Source organism: Drosophila montana, unplaced genomic scaffold (assembly GCF_035044405.1).
Source record: "Drosophila montana isolate Dmon_TW-CO22-7 unplaced genomic scaffold, ASM3504440v1 contig_1408_1, whole genome shotgun sequence".
Classification (NCBI taxonomy): domain Eukaryota; kingdom Metazoa; phylum Arthropoda; class Insecta; order Diptera; family Drosophilidae; genus Drosophila; species Drosophila montana.
This window is the reverse complement of record NW_026996360.1, coordinates 542,998-566,659: the sequence shown is the minus strand read 5'-3', so window position 1 is coordinate 566,659 and position 23,662 is coordinate 542,998. Positions and strand designations below refer to the sequence as shown.

The 23,662-nt window shown below is 37.3% G+C and overlaps 2 protein-coding genes across 6 annotated transcripts in view; both read right to left on the bottom strand.

The window, feature by feature from the left end:
- Nucleotides 1–23,456, bottom strand: part of step (cytohesin steppke) — a 46,173-nt gene extending 22,717 nt beyond the window's left edge. The window contains exons 1-2 of one of the 3 annotated variants that reach the window (XM_064682671.1): nucleotides 23,221–23,456; nucleotides 22,541–22,614 (exon numbers count right to left, since the gene is read on the bottom strand). In XM_064682671.1, the coding sequence (XP_064538741.1) occupies nucleotides 22,541–22,614; nucleotides 23,221–23,299 (153 nt within the window). In that variant the 5' untranslated portion in view covers nucleotides 23,300–23,456. Of the gene's footprint in view, nucleotides 1–16,846; nucleotides 17,045–21,180; nucleotides 21,436–22,540; nucleotides 22,615–23,220 lie in introns of those variants that run through there. The other 2 variants (XM_064682677.1, XM_064682664.1) reach the window with 2 other exon arrangements.
- LOC135428571 (zinc finger protein 814) overlaps nucleotides 1–23,662 on the bottom strand; it is a 240,866-nt gene that overhangs the window by 13,170 nt on the left and 204,034 nt on the right. For all 3 annotated transcript variants that reach the window (XR_010436279.1, XR_010436280.1, XR_010436281.1), the window contains one exon: nucleotides 22,541–22,614. The gene's annotated coding sequence lies outside the window, so the exon portion shown is untranslated. The remainder of the gene's footprint in view (nucleotides 1–22,540; nucleotides 22,615–23,662) is intronic.

Genomic DNA, 23,662 nt, shown 5'->3' with positions numbered 1-23,662 from the left:
TTCAACATATTTTAACTGGCATAATGGTCAACCAGATAATTCTAATGGAGATGAGCATTGCATTGAGTTACAAAATATTAATGGGACTGTACGTATGAATGATCGAAGCTGCGAATATCTAAATAATTATATTTGTGAGCTCAAAGAGTAATATATTGTGCATTGTATGAATCCACAAATGCTATTTTTCTATTCACTAATAAATCAAATCAAATTATGTTCTTGACAACTGCCAACGGGATAAATGTACTAATTGAATCATTGTAATTCTTCGTTAATTCTATTAACATGCATGTTAAGCTGGCAATTAACATGTAAAAACAAGCCGTTTAGGTTCATTCTTTAAGTGAAAACATTTTAAATACTGCTAAGCCGATGTATTTTAAAAAGCACACATATAATGTTAAAAGTTTTAAAAGCAAGCCATTACAGAAATGTCTACTCTATCTCAGCCTTTCTACGATTTAGTAAAATATGTTAAAAGTTGCTTGTGATATCAAAATCCTCCAACTCAGCAAAAGGGGAAAGTTTCTGCCAGCAAGTTGGCGAAAAACTAATTAAGAAATTGATACGTAAAAATTTAGCTGGAGCATTTTTCAACTCATGACCTTTTAGCGTAGTCGAATCATTTGTTTGGCCTTACAACAGAATCTAACCCATTTTGCTTATTTTTATTGGATGATGTTACTGAACAAATTTGTTTATAAATGATCTGATCAAACAGGTTAGCGCTGGCATTCAAAAGGGTGTTAATAATAAGTATTTAGCATATGAAAAAACAAAAAGTTGTGGGACCAGTTTTTATAATAAATAAATACCAAAACGAAATTCTGCTTAACAGTGTGAAGAGGAAGAGCTGGCGATATGATTGTTTCCCAGAATCAGCGTATGGCATTAACATTTTAGGAGCGAGGTTTCCTTTCTTTTCGGAATTTAATATGATTAGAGACTCGAAACGAAATATATGTACATATTTAAGTACTATAAAATGTAATGCTTTGAATTTTGTGTGGTTGATAAAAACTGAAGCGGATGTTTTTGTTAGATATATTTCATTATTATATATAAATATATATACACGAGTTTATCAGTCAAACGCAAACAAAGAGAACGCAGCTGCGACATTTACAAGTCGTTGGCATTGCAACAAAATTTAATTCGTAAGATAAACGTTACTAATCTGCATTATTGTAGAGCAAAAAGTCAAACAGAGTAAATATAAGTCTTGGAGAGGAGGGGTGATCCATAAGTAGTATCTGTATAATTCAGACAAACAATTGATATGAAAACTAATAACAAAATTTGAAAATAATAGCAAAGCTTGTTTATAGTTGACTATGGTTGCATTAAACTTAAAAAATTACTAGTACTTATATTTTTTGTATTGAAAACAATGTTTAAACAAATTTTCAATTGACGAAATATCGCTAGTAAGGTTAAAAAAATCATAATTTCTTGTAGTAAAAAAAAGTATAGTCGATTTATCGATCTTATCCCAGCTTCGAACTTATGTATATAAGCCAAAAAATCCTTAATCTTTTACAATTTAAAATAAATGTATTTATAATTAAAAATACTAAGAGACAATTGCATTCTCAAAACGGATGAAGAGCCCCCCGTTTATCGTGAAAACACTTTCCATTTTGAATGAAGTGCGAGCGAGAGACAAAGGAAAAGAGGGCAAAGGCCCCCAGCACAGACAGGACAATACCATATAGGATTACTTACAGAAGTTTATATAAATGTCTTCAGAGTCTGGGATCTGGTGAGTTCCGTTTGCCATTGCCTGCCCCGTTTTAGCCCGACCCGCCCTGGCCAGACGACGTGCCTTGTCTGCGACGTGATTTGAACACGCAAAAGATATCCGCACTGGGTTTTTGTCTCTATTCGCCACTTTTTCTTTCAGTTGAGTTATTTTTTGGTTTTCTATTTCTTATTTTTGTGCTCTTTTGTCTGACTGTAGGGCTGTGTGTGTGTGTGTGTGCGAGTGTGTGTGTTGCTTCCTAAATGTGTTTTTGGCTGGGTCGTCAGACACGCGCATCTTTTGCTTACTTTTCTTATGTTTATAAAATTGAGAATTTTATGGCTGAACCCAAAACCCGAACCGCACAAGCAGCAGCCCAATGACTTTTCCTATTTTAAAAACTCAACATATGTGTGTGTGTATGGTAAGTGAAATGTATGTATATACATTTTGTGGAAGAGTCCTTGAAAATAGCTGTCAGCAGTCAGTTTCAACTCCGCGGCGTGTTAATAACTGCAATGCACTCTTAAGTTGTTTGAAATTGCGTCGCAGATACTTTTGTATCTTTGGACTTTTGTTTATACGCCTCGCGTTCGGTTTTAGTTTTGAGTTTTTCTTTCAGTTTCGTGCGTCTTCCTATTGCCGCAGTTGCAGTTGCATCTTGTGGCTCTACGTGTGAATTGGTGCATTTTTATTTTTGGTTGTCGCTTCCGACATATGTTTTGGATTTAAAAACTCATTTTCTGTGTCAATGATTATTTTCTGTCAAACGATGTGAACACGACATTTTCCCATTTTCTACGTATTATTTCCATATTTTTCTTTTTCAAAACATTCTAGTTGTTAGGGAATTTTCCGAATGGATGGCTGAAGATAACATTTGGCTGCCAGTTGTCTACCGCATACCCATTCAATAAATATATTATCAACGCACTTACGTACTGCATCTATAAATAGCTTATCATATCGATAATAATATTGACGTTAATGTGGGCGTTCAATTACGTTAGTTACATAAATCGAGTTATGAGAGATAAAAATCCTTTTTTGCTGCTGGGACAAAAAACATTTGTAAAGTGCACTCGAGGAGCTCGCAAAGAACATATCAGGATACAAATGTTTTGGATATTATTATTGTATATTGTGACATGATAAACATGAAGGCAAAATTATTTATATTTAGATTCTTAAGCTCTTTGAATATATAATATATCCATATGTAATCCGTAATTCGGAAAAATGAATAAAATAAATGTACTCTATAAAGGCGACAGCTCTCTGAGTAAACTCAAAGTTTAAGGATGCCACACATCAAAAATATGACTATACCCAATCGACCTCATTTAGTGTTTACAGGGTATAAGATTATCTGTCACTTCTCTTTTAACAGCTGTAATTAGATGCAATTTAAGATTTCTGTCACCAACAAATTGCATTTAATTTTTTCGGGGCTTTTCTTTCTTATATATGTATATCTGTATATACTGACACTCTGCAATGCGATTTGCCAAAATTCTCAAGGTCATTGAATGGTTCTCTCTGGCCAGTGCAGCGTTGAGAATGTTATGCACATGCTTATAGAGGGTAGAGATAGATGAGGTGATGAGTCATGCGTTTCGTTTACTCTTGAAATACATTCCAATGTCGCAGCAGACTGAAATGCCGACGGTCTTAATTGAGAATAATAACCGGAGGCGACAAGTTTCAAAGCCAATGCTAAACAAATATCAAAAGGAAAATTTGCCAAATACCAACCACAAATTGTTATTTGATTTTTGAAGAACACGACAAGTGAATATTTCACTTTGAGTTAATTAATTAATATAAATCACATTTTTCTTTTGATTTTCCAAGCATTCGCAAAATATTCTCCTTTTTCTTTTTGCGTAAGCGCCTTTCGCTTTTGCTTGGCGCATTTATTTATTTTATTGACATCCAAAAAAAAAAACTGGAATACAATAATAAATAGCAAAAAGAGAGAGAGAGAGAAAGAAAGAGCTGAAGGCGGAGAAATTCAACAGGCAACAGAAAATAAACAAAATGCGTAATGAGCTGGCGGCATGCGGTTCATATAAGTATACAAATTAGCTCGTAATACTTATGCGAACGTTTTTTATATGCTAATTGGAGTCGACTATGAGATACCCTGTGGGTAGATGATCCGAAACTGCTTTTAACTTTAACTTTTACTACGAAGCTTAAACACTTGATTTAGAATATGACTAATGAATTTTGCTTGTTTTTTAAAAAATGTAGCTAAGTTTGACTAAAAACAAACTAAAATCATGATGAATTGTTGGCTTCTGTTTTTGGTTAAGTTCGACTTGAAATAAACTATAACATGAGGTCTGGAATTTGAAGAGGTCGTAAAGGCAACAACTTTTTGATATTTTATTGTTGTGTATGTTGGAGTTCCATTTACATACATGTGTCTAAGGAAACCAAATTACATTGATATTGATAAAAGTTTTTCTTAGATAAATAGGTAAAAATAGGCTCTACTTTATTTGAAAACATGTTCACACTAATTTTTTGTTTTACCTCAACGTTTTTATTGCCAAACGCTAATTCAAAACAAACAAAGTCTGTTAAATTTTGAGTTTCAGGTAGAGAAATAGTAAAGTATTTATGAGCAGATTTTACAGCTTGTTAAGCTCTTCTGAACGTTAAGTACAGGGCAGTAAAATGCACCTTTAACTCACACATTAGTTTTATTTTTTATTTTGCCCGCTCGTCTTGACGTTAATGCGTTATTAATTTGTTCAATACCAGGCCCCTGCAATGTGTGTGCTTTTTATTTTCAATTAATGAGAGCACAACTTGTGGCTACAATTGGATTGGAATGATAATTTCTGCTGCAGCTACCTATAAAAAATGACTTGAAGTTAACTCGAGATCACACCAAACACGTGAGCTGGGTATCATTAAAATACCTGCAACTGTAGTCGGCTACTTAGTTGAATTGTATACTATAGAAATGGGTGTGGATATTTGATATGACCACAAAAACCGCAGTGTGTGGGAAATTGAATGCACAATAAAAATGTCTCTCTGTGTGTATAAAAAGTGGCACACAAATTGCTTAGTACACACAACTGCAACTGGAATTGTTTCCCACGTGTATTTAAACAGTTTCACCTAATTGCGTTTTTGCGCTCACAAAAGATGTCTCCCGATCGGGGCTGAATGGGGGTAGGTAGGTGGTTGGGGTTGAGCAAATAATCAAGCCGCCAAATACAACACACAGCCCCGCTCCGCCCCTCACACATGCTTTTGGTCAGGCCATAAAAGTAGATGCTCAAGTTAATTTATGACTTTTACATGACTAAATCGCACCCAAGTAAGACGTATCTACGCTTGTCTGTATCTGTATGTATCTGTATCTTTAGTGTTAGCTGTATCTGCATCTGTATATTTAGCGTTTTGTGGATTCAGAAGCGACATTGGTTTAGTGGCACGCATGAAGCAGCTACAACATAAATAACAAATTAAACGACAAAAACACAAGCAGCACGAGTTGTACTTTTGGGGAAGCTCAAAATATTAATATAAAAAACTGTCGTGCAGCAAATCGCACGTTTTTCTTTCTTTTTCGATTTTTTTTTTTCGTTTTTTATGCAGAGGAATAAAACATCGAGTCGTTGCCCACTTGGGGGAAACCCTTCACACTATTTCTCGTTTAGTCGTAATGCATATTTGTGCGCTGCTTTCAAAAGCTGCCCCAAATTTTACCTGCCCCATTCATTTATCCAGCTAGGGGACAGTTAAGCACAATAAATGCATTCTTATGAGATTTTTTTTTTTTGGTTTTTGGTATGTGTTTAGTACAAATAGAGTGCATCTAAAATGTTTTCTAAATATGATACTAAATCAAAATTTTAATATAGAATATTCTGAGTGAAGATAGTGGACGTATATAAATGTTGTCAAGCTGTAAAGTAAAATCTTCTGACCGTGTGCCTAATGGTAAAACCATTTGCAGCCCCTTTCAAGATGAAGTATGCAGCAAGTGAGGATATCCTGCAGTTTCAACTGAGCCACTTGACACAGAAAGGCGACTAAAAGCCTGCAAGGCAACAACAACAACAAAAAATGGCATTGTGAAAGTAAAACGCGCAACGGGCCAGACAAATATCCATATGCATATAGTGCGAGTTCAAAGAGTGAGTCAACGTCTACGCTAGGCAGAGTCTATGAGTCAGTAGACTCGGGTGCGACGTGCACAAATTTCAATATCGGGATATTTGGCCGAAATTGCAATGTAAAATGCAACACTGAAATTTAAGCAGAGTTCTGGTTGTTGTAAACCATTGTTAGAGTGTCTCGAGTTGCCCAATGCAAATTGCGTGCATTTGAATAATCGAATGCATAAACAAGGCGAGGTCAACGCAATTACAAGGAATGCAAAGTCCAAAGAGAACCAAACCAAGAAATTAAATAACAACGCAAAAAGAAGGGAGTGAGCTGCTGTGGCATGTGTGCATGTGTGGCACAGGCTAATTACGCGTGTCAAGTATCCGTAAGATACATTTCGCATTATTACCATCTAGATGCAAATGAGCTTTGCTCAAGTGCCACCAAATGAGCAAATCAAACAAAGACTAGAAACAGTTAGATCAACAACAACTTGTTGCATTAACGCCCCAGTCTCCGACCCCTCCCCCTCCGCCTGTCCATTTGTCATCCTGCAGCGTATAGCCGCACTGAGTGCCAGCTCATTGTGGCTGGCATTTGCATGGAGCCACACCGCTTCTCCTCCAGCTGGCGCATTGCAGCTTAGATGAAGTGGCCTCAGATAGGCCCCGGGACGGGCCTATGAAATGCAACGCATTCATTTTGCTGCAAGTATCTGTTAGTTTGTTGTGCTTCGCTACGCTGTGGTGTGAGTCATCAGCGACAATATTTTTGCACTCGTGTTTATGACACAAGCGGTCACTGGAACGCGAGCGGGAACAGTGATGGGGAATGGGAACAGTAGCCGTGCCTAGTAACAGAGCAGGAGCTGCAGCCAAAGTATCTGTGCGGCATAAATCAGCAGTAGATAAAGAAAATCGCAACAAAGCACTAGATAAGTGATGGCATATAAAAAAGATACTCATATTAGAGCTAGTTAAGTGCCATAAACTGGGGTAGACATGCACACATTCAGACACACACATACTCACTCACAACCTCTATGAAGTGTATTTTTTACATGGCCACGAGCGTCAGCGGATGTTGACTCGGTGTAAAGGTCGGGTGTGAGGTGCAGATGGGGTATTGGCAATGTGAACAGTGAGCGCCCGTTGTGATCGAAGTCATTTTGAGTCAATAGTAAGCTGACATGTTAACAACAAACAATCAAACAATCAAACAAACAAACAGAAGGCAACACCTAAAAGCATTTCATACAATACCCAAGTTGCTGGAAATGTTACTCGCTGTCAGAGATCGCTCTTCAAATATTGATGCGAAGTTTGCAACAGAAACCACAAGAACTAGTTGCTTTTTGGCATATGACAAATGTTTTACAAATAAGCCCCAAAATGAAAAAAAAAAAAACACTATGGTCGAGGCATTCGATTTAATATTCGAATTTTTTAAAAACTATATCGAATTGATGTATATAATTAATTTAATTTTATCAATATTAGTATATCAACATTTTTCTGTATAAAAAGCAGCCTATCATAAGCTACAGACTGTGGAGGCAGCTACCCTGTAAGAGTGCACTTTTCTTTGCGGCATATACAAGGACTTTCAGAAATAAGAACCACATATGCATAATTATATATTTAAAGCTCGTTCGGTTATTAATTTTAGAAATTGTTTAACCGCAGAGATATATTTAATATTAATCACAGAAACATAAGTAAATGCAAACAAGCATTTGAGAATTGTCAAGAAATTTCTACAAAGATTCCTATTTCAATATAATGCCCCAGTAATATTAGCAAAGTGCCAAGATGCATATAAAACATATTAAAACTCATTTTTTATTGGTAAAAAAAATACCCCACATTTCGTTTTGCATGAAAACAATTTGAACGGGGAACCTCTCTTGACTAACCCATTGTGAGATTTTGCTATTCGCAATTAATTTATTCTATGTGTGCAAATCTATATCTATATATGTATGTGCTCCAAAAACCGAAACACTAATGAATTAAGCGAATAAATAAAAGCAACAATCGCAACAATAGAAAGCGACAACAATTCCGCAACGGTCACAAAAACCGCACTTAACCCAAAGAGTGTGCGACTCTGAATAAAAACAATTACAATAAATTAATTTAATGGCAACACAAACAAAGTCACAGCGCCAGCAGCAATGTAAACAGACCAAAAAAATAATAATGAAACAATAAAAATAACAAAAACAAATGTCAGCTCGACAACAACTGTTAAAATGTATTTTAATTGCGCACAATGAAGAGCTGCTGCCCGCTGGCCGCTGTCAGCCTAGACAAATCGAAGCGAAGGCTGATTCCCAAGTCCAAGTCTCGGTGGCGGAGTCATTGATCTTCGTTTGCCCCGACATAAGGCGACAGCAAATCGACACGCCTCTGACTGCGACAACAACAATTACAGCAACAACAACAATGACAATTACAACAAGTGCAAGTCCAAGAGCTTGAGCAGAAGCACAAGAACGACATCAACGTCGACCGAAAACATCAAAATCAACATGAACATTAACGTCAAAGGCAGACAGAAAGGTCGCAGGCAGTTTTGCGTCCATTTCTTCACGATGTTGCTGGTGCCTAGCCTAAGGGTTAAGGTCGCCCAACGCCCTTTTTTACGAATAGTTCAATATATTTATAACCACCCTCGTAAAAGATAAATGTGGGTATAATAGTTTAGGCAAATGTAGATAAGTATTTTAGACTAAAATAGGATTGATAACATATCATAGTATCGATAATGTAGTTTGTATTGACATCGATTGTTTTGAGGACTATCGAAACTTTTCTTTCATATTTGTTATATCGGAATGAAATGTATTGAAAGAGCCATAAAAGAAAACAATATTAATTTATAAGAAGTACTTTCGCAAAATTCTTAACTTTTTAAAAATTTTTTTTAATCGAGAGTATCCATTGTTTGGAAGTCTACGTAATAATCAAATGCAGGACTAAATCTTAAAAATACAGTTTAGGCACACGAGTATTTTAGCATATCACATTTTTACTACATAAATAAAGAATTTAGAAAGGAATTTCATTGGGATTTATGAAATAATATACTATAGATATATATAGTATGAGAATATGTGTTCTATAATGCATATTCATTTATGCATGTTTATACATATTTACAGGGTATCTCCTAGTCAATCAGAGTGGATTATCAGTTACTAGCACTCGATTTAATAGTTTAAGGTTTAGTTAGCAATTTTCATATGCGCATTTGAAATTCGAACCCTTCAAACTTGACGCCATCTGTATGCAAATGTAGAAACTGGGTGGCGAGGCGGGCGAACCGGTTCAAAGGTTGGCCCATTGCTTTGTTTGGTTTGGCTGGGCTGGTTAAGGGTTTTTCTTGGTGTCTTGCCTGCCACGCGAGAGGAAGTTGAAAATGTAATAAAATTGCTTTTTGCTATCGTCGTTTTGTTATAATTAGCATTTGCCGCATGGCAGCAGCTGGCGAGGCGCACACAGCGCAAAGGGGGCCAAAAAAGGAAGTTCCAAGTTCGAATCGTAAAACCCGAGTTAGACGCCATTTGGCGGTCGGTCGATCGCTTGCAGTTTTTATGCCAAATGCATTGGCAAACTATTGACTATGCCAGCTGCACTCTACTTGCGGGGTAGTTGAACTAACTCAAACAGAATGATCGGGTTGTAGGGAGTAGAGAACAATGATAAGAAGAGAGGATGGCGGATCGAACTTGAAATTCAAAATCGTTGTTTATTTCTAATCTAAAGAAATAAAACTATGTTCTATATCAGCTTTGGTCAGGCAGATAACATTTGACTTGCCTTAAGTATATAAATATATACTTAAAAGATTTAATCAATAAGGTTTTTTACGTTATCATATTATATTATGTGAAAGCTGCGTAGAATTATTTATTTTATTTTTTCAATTTATTTAGGTTTTACTTTTATTTAATCTTGATTTACTCTTGCAAAATAGTTCCCTTTGACCATGTGTAGAGCATTGAAATGTCGTTGTTCAGGTATTTCCCCGATTTCGTTGCACTATTACAACTTAATATTTTCAATTTTAATGTTTTTGGCAGTTTGCTTTTCATTTAAAGCAGCGCACAGCCCCCTTCTTATTGAATAAGTGCCACATAGCCTATTATTTTCGTGTTGCCAGTCTGGCTGACAGGGGCTGCTGCTACAGACCGACCCCGCCCTCGCCTCCGCCTCCCCCCTTCGGATATGGCACATGCAATTAGCTTGAGACGGGCGGCTGGCATGAGGGCATCGAGTCTCCGGTTGCCTTGCCCTTGGAAAATGGAAAATATTGTTACGAGTGCGAGTAGTTTTTATTGTCTAGCTAAAGTAAAGGCACATTAGGGCCATATACAAGTAGATATATAGACACACACACACACACATGCACACACGCGTGTTCTTCGGTTTCCATATGCAGTTCTGTTGGGCCTTCTAGGGAGAGCTGCTGCTGCCTTGTTTACCTATGTGCCGTGTCCGGGGACTATTAAATTAATTATGCCCGCTTTAATGGCGCTGACTCGCTTCTATTTTATAGATTTATGAAAAAGGCGCCCCCCAAAAGCAAACAACAACAATTCTGAAAACACTTTATGCCACTTTTCTAGTTATCTTTAAATGTTTTTTAACATGAAGAACTTTGCAATTTTAATAGATCTATTCTGCTTGGGCACTTGTTTTTCTTTTTTATTCGTTGGTAAACTATTCATTTATCTACTTAATAAATGACCCTGAACTTAATCTTGAAAATATACTTTTATTATTATTACTTATGCCATAAACTGAGTTAAAATGTTTTATGCTCCTTTTGGGATTGGACTCTCAAGCAGAAATACCCTGTACTCGGCTAGGTTATAATACTAAGGGATTGAAGTATGGGACAAGAGTTGTCGAAAATCTTAACTTATTTTGGGCGTTATAGTATCGTCTTGCTGATCAAGAATATATACAGCTTATTCAGGGTATGACAATGCGCATTATTTTTTATTTAATTTCAATTACAAGCTCTCGTTTTGTAATTTAGACGAATTTTAAAAGATAGAGTATCATAATGAAATCTTTCTAGCTCTCAATTATTATTAACTATCTGTTTAATTATTTTGTTGTGCATTTTTTCATTCGTGCAAATTGGTTGCACATTTTCTAATCTCAAACTAATCAAATTGCGCTTCAGCTGATGCCAAAGTGCACTTGCATCTCAAATGCACATGTGACTTGTAATGGGGCCTGGTGGTGAGTCTGGATCTGCCCCGATGTCCACAATTCTTGCCAGCTGCACGACTCATTCGCTTCTATTTAGCCTTCGAAGTAATTTTCACGCCTTTTGCTTTCAGCTGTCTGTGAATTGTTTGTTGTTTTGCTGTCAGTTTTCGCAGACCGCTAATAAGAGCAACAACAACAACAACAACAACAATTGTCCAAGTTCAGTATTCCATTACAGCAAAAAGTCTGTTGTTGACTTTGGCCTACAGAAGTTGCCATTTGGTCGCTCGTGCCCGAAATATAAAAGCTGAAATCTCAAATCCTCACATTACACAGCGCGACCCAGCAGATACGAGGAGAAAAAATAAACAATTAATTTTGTTAGTTTTGTTGCGCACCCGGCAACAGTTTGTTAAGTAATTCAACAAAAATATTAAGTTTCATTAAATGCTAACAAAAAGTTTGCTTGTCCGTGCGAAAATTTTCAAAGTCGTTTTTTTCCCCCAATGCCAACGTGTGTGCATCGAAAGTCTTCAAGTTACAAGAAAATTAGAAAATTATTTTACATTCAAATATATGTGTGTGAAGGTGACTGCTAAAATTATTTTAAGTTGACAGACAGTTAAGTTGCATTTAATTTTTTATGAGAATTATTTGCAAGGCGCTTTGCAGTGTTGCCATATGAGCTATGCATTGCGAAGTGGCAACACTGCAATTATAACTTGATGTCTAATATTTTACAAACTCTGCACTACACGAAGTCACGTTGAACATGTTAAAGTGATTGTTAACTTTGATAGGAACTTGACTAAAGACACGTGCCCCACCAGATATGAAGAAATAATAATGGAACAAGCGGAATGAAACATGCGCACAGAAATACAAAACAGATATGGAACAAAGTGAATATGTGTAAAAATTATATACAAAATTGTATAAAAGGTAAATTTTTTAATGTTGTCTATCATATGTTCGTATAAACATTTGTAGTATGTTTTTTTCAACTCTAATTTTAAACAAATCTCGCATAGAAATTGAAATGAGAAAAACATTTGAAATGAAAACTTTTCTAAAGCGAATTTCGTATGTGAAAGAGCAAAAAGTTCAGAGCTAAAACTAAAGCAAAATTGCATTAATCCCAAGCAAAGCTGAAAAGTTGCAACAGACAAGGGAAATAAAATGAAATACAATAAAATATGGACACAACTGTACAGGGAACGGCGGCATAGAAACAAGATTGATAACGAACAGCTGTGAATGAAAAACATATTGAAAGGGTTGTAAGAAAAAAACCCACTATAATTATAGACATATATGCGCTATTGTTAAACCACCCCCTCCCCCCTTGACGGGGCCAGAGAGCCAGTGAATGTCATGTCTGCGGTTACCTGGCGACAGTGGACAGTGTCTAGTTTTCGCACCTGCAAGCGATTATAATCGCGCGCACACGCCACCCCTCGCGAACAACTTTAAATCGAGTTGACCGCACGCGCTTTAACAACAACAATGTCGTGCATGGGGTCGCTTAGCTAATGCAGCATTTGGCAAATGCATTTCACACACCGGAGGCCAGCAAAAATTGTAATGGCCGAATGCAATTATTTTTAGCGCATGCAACGACCCGACACAAAACGCTGCTGCCGCATGGGGCACGCGTTGCGCATGTTTGTTGACAATTAATGCGAGTTGTTGTTGTTGCTGTTGTGGTTGTAGTTGTTGCTGGGCGCACCCAAAAAGCGTTGCTAGCGCTGGAGCTGCACTTTATGCATTAATTTCCGCATAACTTGAACACAGGCACAATTAAGCCGACATATAGATGCAGATATATTTGTATCTATAGCTTTTAGCTGGCGACCCCCAGGCAAAAGCTGACCAATTGCATAAAAATTCTTGCACGGCAACTGTAAACTTAATGAACGCATCCGCCGCTGGGTCAAATCCCCGACCGCTCTGTCACTTCTTGGGTGACGGTGACACAATGTGCAGCCAATCGAGCATTGCAAATCCTCCCCTTCTTTCCAGGCATACGAGCAGCTTCTCCAGCTCGCTGGACTGCATTCATTCAAGTTGATGATGAGAAAAACGAGAGAAACGGATCGCACTTTGATGTTGTTTTAGTGGCTTCTGCTGCTGCTGCTGCTGTCCGTTGACATCGGCATCGCCAGAGGTTATTATACCCAGTTAATAAACCGCAAATTGTGCTGGCTTCTTCTTTGTCTCTCACTCTACTCGCTTAACTTATTGCATTTGGTTATTGTATCCCAGTCGCCGCCCTTTGACTCCCAGCGTGGCGCGACGCTGTCACGCATTTGTTGACTTTTCTTATGGATATATTGACTAATCATCATTAGCCGTTTGTTGGGCGTGCAACACAATGGCAAGAAACAGCGTATACTAGTAATTACGGCACATATGTTCCATTCCAAATGGTTTTGTGCCAAATGCCGCGTTTCCACTAAGCAACATTCACCTCATAATGGCGACAAGTTGGCAGCACTTTTTTTTCTTCAAAAAAGTTGACAGGGTCGCTTTGGAAGTGCTAATTTGTTGGCCGTTTTTTGTCATTGTTGCCATATTTGCAATGCATTCAAAAGTGTCAACAACACAAATAGATTTGGCAGTAAAGTATTTAACAGGCAGATAAGATGCCTGGTAAATTTTGAGAGGTTCACTAGAGTAAGGCCAAACAATATCAAGCTTGACAACAAGCTTAAGTGGATAGTAAATTTGGCTCTGGAACTCAATGTCATACTCAGAATGAATATATAAGAGCTATTCATAATATTATAAGGCTATCAAGTGCCTGTATGTAGGGGTTTTATAAAACTTAGTCTAAATCCCAAACCAATCAATATCTCAATCATAACATACATATAATTAAATTTGCAAAGTCGAAAAAATGTTTAACATTTATGAAAACTATTCTGAATTTCTAGAGCTCAGAAAAATCTTGAGATTGTTTAGGAAACAGTCAAATTTGAACGCCTATATTAGCAAAGTTTTATTGAATTTAACTGGGAACATTTTTAAGCTTAACAAATTCTTCAAGTATGCTTATGTTTAGCTTCTCGTAAAGGAAGGCTACTTGGGTGCACTAGAGCAATATATTGAAATTGCAAGTAGTTAATCATCTATGCATTACGTTGCATTTTATGGGCAGACCTCAATTCAATGCACAAGCCACGTTCAATTTATAGCACACAATTTGAGTGTAGTTTTAATCAAATGATACGAAGCACTCTCGAGAGCCACAAGAGCTGCATGCAATCGCGGTTGCCAGCGCGACTCCGCGATGCCGCAAATGGAATTCGTGGCCAGACAAAGGAGCAACGCATAATTCCAGTGTCACCAAGTGGCAGCTATTGATTTTTTGTACTTTTCTCCTGTTTCGGGGAAAGCGCGAAAACTCAAAAATACTTGCAACCGAGTGAAACGGTAAAGTAGCCCAGAACCGCGCGAATGTCGGCAAAGTTGGCAGTGCGCGCCATTTGCATTCTTGGCACAAGAGAACAAAAAGTTGGCAGCACTCAACGTCCGACCAATTGATGCCCCAAACACACGCCTCAAACCCGACGAGCCGCTTGTAGTTGTCGGTGTTTTTGGCATGTTTCATTGGCAGGCGCGCTTAAAATATGCAGAAAAAGTCGCGACAAGACGCGCAGCAGGTGGATTGCCGGCCTGCTTGGCTTTTGCAGGAGCTTATCCACGCCCAGTTTTCAATTGCTTGTGGCACACTTGATAAAAATGCCAGCACTAAAGGTCGCCACCCCATGACAATTGTTGTGGCTTGTTCCTTCAGCGAGACAGACAAACTAGACGACCCGAGGGCTCACTTGTGAATACGCCAAGAAACTGTGAGATTTCAATTTCACTTTTTGTGGTAAGTGAAAGGGAGAGCACATATAAGTCGAAATAGTCGAAAATAACACTCTTATTATTATATTATATGATCAAGTTGGTTATAATGTCACGCTGAATCCTAACACAGAAAGTTTTCTAATACAGCTTTTATTCCCCGTATTCCCTTCAATAATCGTTCACATTTTCATCCCACGCATTTCCCACCTTCTGTTGCGTATGTGAAACTTCTTGGAATTAGGAACGCAAATTTCGATTGATTCTGTTTTTCAGAACAGGATTATTATATTATATGATCAAGTTGGGTTATATAAATGTCTCGCTTAATCCTAACACAGAAAGTTTTCTAATACAGCTTTTATTCCCCGTATTCCATTCAATAATCGTTAACATTTCCATCCCACGTATTTTCCACCTTCTTTTGCGTATGTGAAACTTCTTGGAATTGAGAACGCAAATTTCGATTGATTCCTTTTTCCAGAACAGGATTATTATATTATATGATCAAGTTGGGCTATATAAATGTCACGCTTAATCCTAACACAGAAAGTCTAACTAGTTCAGCTTTCATTCCACGTATTCCAATCATAACGATTAACATTTTCATCGCACGCATTTCCAACCTTCTTTTGGGTATGTGAAACTTCTTGGAACTGGGAACGCAAATTTCGATTGATTCTGTTTTTCAGAACAGGACACGGATAGGGTTCGCCACCCACTTGAATGGTGTGCGCGTCAGATAAACTACTCGTGTACACAGATATAGATATATATACATATATAGACGCACATATATTTAGAAGTCTGGTAACCAGTTGTACAACTGGTGCAGCCGTCATTTGTTTTGGCGCAGTAAATTTGTTGTGAATTTATTTTTGGCAAACTTTTGGCCTATTGGGAAAATGGCAAAAGTGCTGTTGGCAAACGGCTTGGCATGGCTTTAACTTATATTGGCGGGGGTCGTCATGCGGTCTCCCAACTAACCTTCATCTGACTGCTCGCTGGGCCGTATCCTGACCTTTTCTATAATGATTTTTCGTGTCCCTTTTTTTGCATTTTGCCAAATAATTTTGTAGCACTGGGCGTTGCTGTCAGAGTTCAAATAAAATTCGATTCACTGCTGCATTATTATCTACGCCGGCAGTTTATTTATATTAAACACGTAAAAAGAAAATTGATTGTTTTTTATTTAACGTGTAAGTGATAAGAAGTGCATACGTATTTGGGTAGCTGTTTGTTTTAGCTGTGCCTAATAATGATATGAGTCAGATGAAATATTATCTAAAAAAAAGTTGCTTAAAAGTTCAGTCATTCAACTTTTTTGGTAAACAACTTTGGCATCGATGCTATTCCATTCCAGACATTCCATTCACATTTGTTTAAAGGCCATGTGCTTAACTTAAAGTTAATTTCTCTCAAAAAAATATTCCTTTGCCTGCCACAAAATCGCAACGCGTGTCCATAAATGTTTATTACTCAGATGGCAAACTTTAACAAAAAGTAACATGAAATAAATATGAAAAAAATAAACCCCCGGCTGGCATCAATGTGAGATCTCGTATAATAACCATATTCAAACTGACAATAATTGGCAAACCCAATAAAAACTACAACAAAGAGTCAATAAAGCGGAAACATGAAACTGACGTCACAACGACGCGCATTTGTTTATCGGTTCTATGATTAAGCACAAAGGTAAATACGAGTGTATAAATATGTGCAGCTGCCTGGGCTAATTGGGGGAATTTCGGCCTTGCCTCAAGCATTTTTCATATGTATTTATTATATCAGTTAAAAGTGACGCGTTTTTGTACTTGTAAATTGCTGACAAGAAAATATTACAATATACATATATATTATATCTTTTTTGTGGAATATTTACATGCTAGATCCAGGTATTGCGGGTATTAATTATTATTATATTTTATTTGATTATTTTGCACACTTTTCTCACATTCAGCTTAAGAAATTCTTTTTAGCTTTTAAGCTTTTGCACGAATTCTTTCTTTTTGATAAGACAGCTTCTTATCAGTTAACTTTGCTTGGCAAATTTTTGTTTTCAACACTTTGAAATGTTTGCATGCGGCGGCATAAACAAGGCAAACTCACATAAATAAACGAATTTATTTATAAATATTTATACAATTTAGTTTCACTCTTCTTTTATTTTAATTTTTTTTTGCACTAATTCTTTTGAAATTTGGTGACACTTTTTTGTTGTTGTTTTATAAATACTAAAAATAAACAATATCGCGCGCCGGGCTCACTGAGTCTTTTGTTTTTATCTTTTTTTACTTTGGCACTTCGACAAAATGCGGGAATCTTTCGCACGCGCACGAAAATAAGACGAAAATTAATTTTAGTTTTCTGTTTTGAGCGCCGCACGATGCCGACTTCTTTCGTCCGTTACGTTGACATTTTGTTTGGATTCTCGACTGTTAATGCGCCTGGGCAACAACAACAAGTGCTTCGCGAGGTAAGGTCTAACAGCTTTCGGTAATGTAATTGCTCAATAGCTGTTGATGAGCTGTTAGCTTGCTGTTGTACTCAAATTGAACTGTAAATGAACTGTTATGCTCAACATGTACTGTTGAAGTGCTGTTAGACTTGAATGAAGAGTGAATTCTACGCTCTTCGCTGGCAAGAGCATCGCCAAAGAGCATTTGTTGGCTCTTTGCCGACAGCTGACTTTGCCGCTCACAACAAGTGTCTTTTAACTAAGAGAACGCAGCATGCACATATTCAAACGCTTAAGGACTGAGGACAAACTGACTAGAAAAAGTTATTATAAATATATTAAAGAAAGTGTGTAATAAATGTATTCTTTTAGTAATGAAACGAAATTTCAGAGCATCAAATACCTTATTATGTAATTAAACAAACGAAAGATTTGAATCAAATTGAAGATATTTCAAAGGAACACAATTAACACCGATCTAGAGTTATCCGTGATATTGGTATAAAATTGTATTTTTTCTTAAATTACCTTTAGCTTTTAAACCAACTTCAGACAGGGGTCAGCTTACAAATACTTGGAACGCGTGGAATTGAAACACGTACATAAGTGCAGTCATTTGCATGCAGACACCATAAACTGCAAATGCTGGTCACATTTGCGTCGCCTGGCCACTTCGATTAGTTTGCCATTGTGTGTTGGCCAGAAGAACAACAAGCTGCCAGGAGCTGGCAGCAGGCGGGTGGCGGAACATGGAGATGTAGATGGAAACGGCCATTGTTGCCACTCGCCGTCGTCGGTTATAACCTCAAAGCAGACGCCATAAATCAAAGTACAAATTTGCACTTTAAGTGCGCTTTCAATAAGTTTTAGCACTCAAGCTCTTTGTTGTTCTTGTTGTTGTTGTTACTGTCCACATAAATCATAATTTAAAAGCTTGGCAAGTGCACGACAGTAAAGTATAACAACAACTTAATGAAGTAGAACAAACAAAACCTTGCAATTTCGCGTAAGGAATTTAAAGAGCAGCCGCTAATGAAGAGCATGCAAAAGAGAGTGAGCTGCTGTGACACTCGCAAAATCCGGATCAAATGATGACTAAGGCGCGCAAACAATACAACAAAATGGCGAAAGTTCAATGGAACCTGCGAAAGAGCGAGCCAGTTCTTAGTTGAACACTTTTATAAGCGCATTAAATTATTGATAAACTTGTGTTGCCAAAAGGTTTATCAATATTCTGCGAGCGGCAGAGTGACAGACAGTCCATCATCGTCTGGCAACGTGATACGCAGCGTTTCGTGAGATAAGGCATTAGACATGCAAACGAACAGACGTCGAGCAGTTGTGTGTGTGAGAGAGAGAGAGAGAAAGAGTGCGCGCAAAAATCTAAGCCACCTTATCTTATCAGCTGCTGCCAAGCAAAATTAACAATGAGAGAAGAGAGACGGAAGCGTAAGAGAAAAAGCCTTTGATCATGATCATTACTCAGCTAATATACGGGCGCAACCAATTGCCCTTCTTACGCTCCGTTCGGAAAGTGAAAAGAGAGTATATTGAAATCACGCAATGTTCGTCTTGCTGTCCGTCTGTATATTCACAACGATTATTTACATTCGAAGCTAGACACTTGGAACTTGGAATATACCACAGTATCACAGTTTGACAATCACAAGTGTCCATTTTACAGTCTTACAGTCACCAAATCAATAATTTTCCGATGGATCTACCAGTTTCTTCTCTTTTTTAGAAGGTCTCAGAGTATGCACAAGTGCATGACTACTCGCTTCTAATTGTGATAGGCGACATTTGAAAATGATTCATACGAAGCATCTGCGCAAATTGAATTGCAAATATTAAATTAATTTGAGGAATTTCATGGCAGATAACAACATGCATGGAAACGGAAGTCGGCATTAAATCATCAGCAAAAATACATAAGAAATATATTCCTCATATCAGAAGAATCATAGCAGAGCACATTTTGAAAAGTATTAATTTCAATATTTTAAATAGCCTAATAAATACATGACTAGAAAGCTTAGGGACTTCCATCAAATGGCATATACAGAAGTATTATAAAAAAGTGGCTTAATCACTATGGCTAATCATATCAATATCTAATCATGTACAGATAAAAATTCTCCCCTATTAAGGGGAGTTGTTCTCTTAGATGATTTTATTAATATGCATAATTTATAGGTTAGGCCACCCCCGTAAGGCGGACAGTTTACTTGAGCGGATGATTATGACAGAAATATGTACAGTGAAAACTCGCACAACGGACACTCCTATAAGGCAGACATTTTCTCTCAGATTATTTTAAGAAAATATACAGTTTATGTGTTAGCCCGACCGCGTTAGGCGGCAACTGTCCGTCCAAGAGTGTTCAAATCTATATTAACTTAATCAATGCCTATTTTTTCTACTTATCTCTCAATAACAGTTTCACTTTTTCCAATGTGGTAAGGATCGGTTGTGCTTATTTACATTTTATGCTTACGGATTGTACAAATAATAGAGCATACTTCTAGGCGGCGAAATAATAGTTCTGCCCAACAGTGATGAACATTTAGCTTTCTTTCTGCCATTAGACTAAATACCAGCTAAATAGTATTACCAATCATTTTGTATTGATTAGCGTTCTTAATATGATAATAATGTTTAATATGACTAGTCTTTCAGTTGCTTAAAAAGGAAAGTTCAGTAAAAAGAAACGTATATTTTTTAAAAGACAACTAAAGATGTGTTATAAATAGACATGAGCTTAAAGTAATTAAAAATGTGCTAGATTTCAGATATTTATTTCTTTCTTTTCAACTCTTTCATCTCCATTAACAACACAAAACTTGGCAACACGACTGCGAATGATATGCGGGTATCATAAGCAAACAAATCTCCAAAGCACGAGACAAAAAATGCACAAAAAAGAGGGTTGGACAGACCGCAAGCCAAAAGAAGGCAAAAAAAAAAAACACAAAAAGTAGCCCAACTTAACCCGAAATCTGAACTCGGCTAATTGCCGAAAAATTGAAATGAAAAACCCTTCACTAGCAAGGCGAGCCGGCAGTCAAGGAGGGATACGATTATTTATGCATTGCGGTAAATGGTAGCACAGGTATGCAGAGTAAGAGAGAGAAAGAGCGAGAGAGAGAGGGGATCAGCGACGAAGGGTCAGCGGTGCGAGGAGTCGATTACCATAGTCAGGTAGCTGCGATAAATATCCAAGAAATGGAACCCAAAATTATGCGTAATAAGCCAAGATGGAAATTTCCGAGCAGTTGGTCGGAAAACTGCGCGAATTTCAATTTACGATCGGGCATTCAGAGCGTATGAAGGGGATTAGTGGACATAAAATGCAGGTAACGCCATACTACCTGTGAGTTTAAGGTAAAGTATAGTAATATGGAAATTCTTAATATTAAAGCATATTTATCTTAACATAATTCACATTAAGTACCAGTCACTTCATTTTAGTTAAAGATATTATATCAGTTTAAAATATATCATTTGTTTAGAGCAGTTCGAAATTATTTATTTTGTTTCAAGGTATTTTTATTAATAGATTCAACATGTGCACACATATTTTTATCGCATTGATAAGGCTCGATGTGTGTATTTCTTAACCTGCTCAACAATTGCGATTGGTTTTCATAGCGGCACTTGGCACTTGCTCGCATATGTATGTATTTATTTATTCATTCACTAATTCGTTCTGTGATAAGAAACTAGTCGATATTGTGACTCAGTTGGCGCACACTCACCTTGGTTTTGGATTTGTTTACGATTTTACGGTATAGAAACTTGTACATAGCACAATAACAATTGCAGCAGCAGTAACAACAACAACAGAAAAACATAAGCCCGATCACGTTTTCGTTCCGCGAATATTTCTACTTTAATTTGACACGCACGATCTTAACAAATTAAGCAAAAAAATGCTTTTCATTCAATTACAATATATCGGCCCCGATTGGAACGCACTGCGCCTGGTAGATCGGCAGTCGATTTATCTGTCCGTCCGTCAGTCGGTCTAGGGTCTGTGTCTGCCGCGCGAAACGTCATCGATGACTAACCGACGCGAGTGAGCTGTGAGTGATGAGGGCCGCGTCTTTTGCGGAATTTCGCATGCGGCCGCACAGGAGCGGATCGCAGGCAAGTCGCGCAATTGGGCCCATAGCTTAGGCAAGACATTTTGTTAATGTATATGTGTACAAAGTTTGGAAGAACGATTTAAATAACCTTTCAACTTGTAAAGCAAATGCAAATTGGTAGCTGAATGAATATGCATTTAATGATGAATGTAATTTTGGTAATTCAAAAACTCTCATTTCGAATGTCTTAAAGGAATCAAGGATGAACAATTAATTTGTAGTCAAATAAATTGCCTATATATTGTAAAGTACTTTTTTAAACAAATAATAATGAAAAATACAAGAATATATTATATACAGAATAAATTTAATGTAGACATTGTTTCTTCGTAGTTATATGCAATGCTTTATAAAAAATTTGTAATATTATATTTTAAAATTCAAATTGTAGTTTCAATTAGTCGCAACAAACCCCGAATGCGCTCCTGTAACCCAGTTTTGTTTACAGTTGCTTATACTTTTCGATGCCGCTAAATACAGTTGCTCCCACGTTGCTTTGTCCAAAACAACAAAAGCAACTACAATAAGCTAATGTCAACGAAAAGTTCAAAAGCTGGGCACACTTCAAACAAACGGTACTTTTTTATTGATGCCTAGCATTGTTGCTGTTGCGAGAGAATGTCAATGAAAACGTTAGACGGCAGAATAGGAGGAATTGAAGCGTCGAAGTCATTAAAAACTATCAAATAAATTTGACAACAAAATAAACTTTAACTAGCAAATTGGACATGGCAAAATGCTAAGAAACTAATTAGCCATAACGAACCAATGGAAGAAAATGGGAACAAGAACGCGCGTCAAAGAGGAAGAACAGGTGCGGCGCTGCCCTCGTTGGCTGCTTTGACATTTGCAGTGGCCAAAGGTGAGCGACGAAAAGAGAGATAGAGAGAAGCAGAGAAGGGGCAAGCGAGATGATGATGAAGAGATAAAAAATGTGGAAATTAACTTATTTTTTATTTTTGTAACTTACCTGAATCTCGAGCAAAAGCTCCTGCTTTTTTCTGCGCAGCTCAATCAGCAGCTTTTGCTGCTCCGGTGTCAATTCTGCAAGAATAAAACATAATTCTTAAGCGGTCGCTTGCTTTTGTTGTTGCTGCTGCTGTTGATTTGGTTAATTGGAACAGCGACATTCCACTCACACATTCACGCGAGCACAAGCGCACGTAAACAATACACACCCACAGGCGCATACACACACGCACACACACACAAACTACATACAAGCTGCACTGTAAACATATAAATGCGCACGAACGAGACAGAAGATGCTGCCAAATCAATACAATTACAATAAATGTGCGCATGTATTGTTGTTGTTTCACAACGGGCTGTCTAGTTGTATTAATTGGTTTATTAGTTTAACGCCGCATTACGGGATTAAGTCAATTGAAGGCCAGTTTAATAGACACACGTACAAACACACACACACACACACACACACACGTACACGCACCCACAAGCAGCGTCGCTTGTTGCTTCAACACTTTTCACTGTGCCCTGTGCTGTCTCCCCCTCGCCCACAAGCTAATTTGCATTTGGCATTCACACAATTTCACTTCAATTGCAGCTTAAACTAATCTTTATTGCCTCCATCTGGCTGAGCTTCTTTGTTTAATTGTTTACTCATTGCCCACTGCGTCGTGTGTTTACCTGGCATCGAGAATTCACTGCGCCCCTTGGATATCGCACCGTACGATCTGTTGTCGAAATTGTCCATTGCGCTTATCATTGTGGCGGGCACGGTTATCACACACGCACACACGTTGCACTAGTTAAACATATTTTTTAACTTTTGTGTATTTGCTGGCGTTTTCATTTATTAAACACAATTAAATTTATCATAAACAAATCAACACAAAAAATTCTTTCGCCTTTTTCTTTCCCACTAGGGATGAACCAAATGGCGATACATGGAGATGGCCCAAATAATATATATCGCAACTATCGATAGTGAGCCCATACTCTGGCGTTGCCACACTGTTACGACATGAAATCAGTTAATATCACATAATTTTATTCTTTTCACTATCATCCGCATGAATAACGTAGAATTTTTAAATTGCTTAGACATTATATTATTTTTTCTGTCACA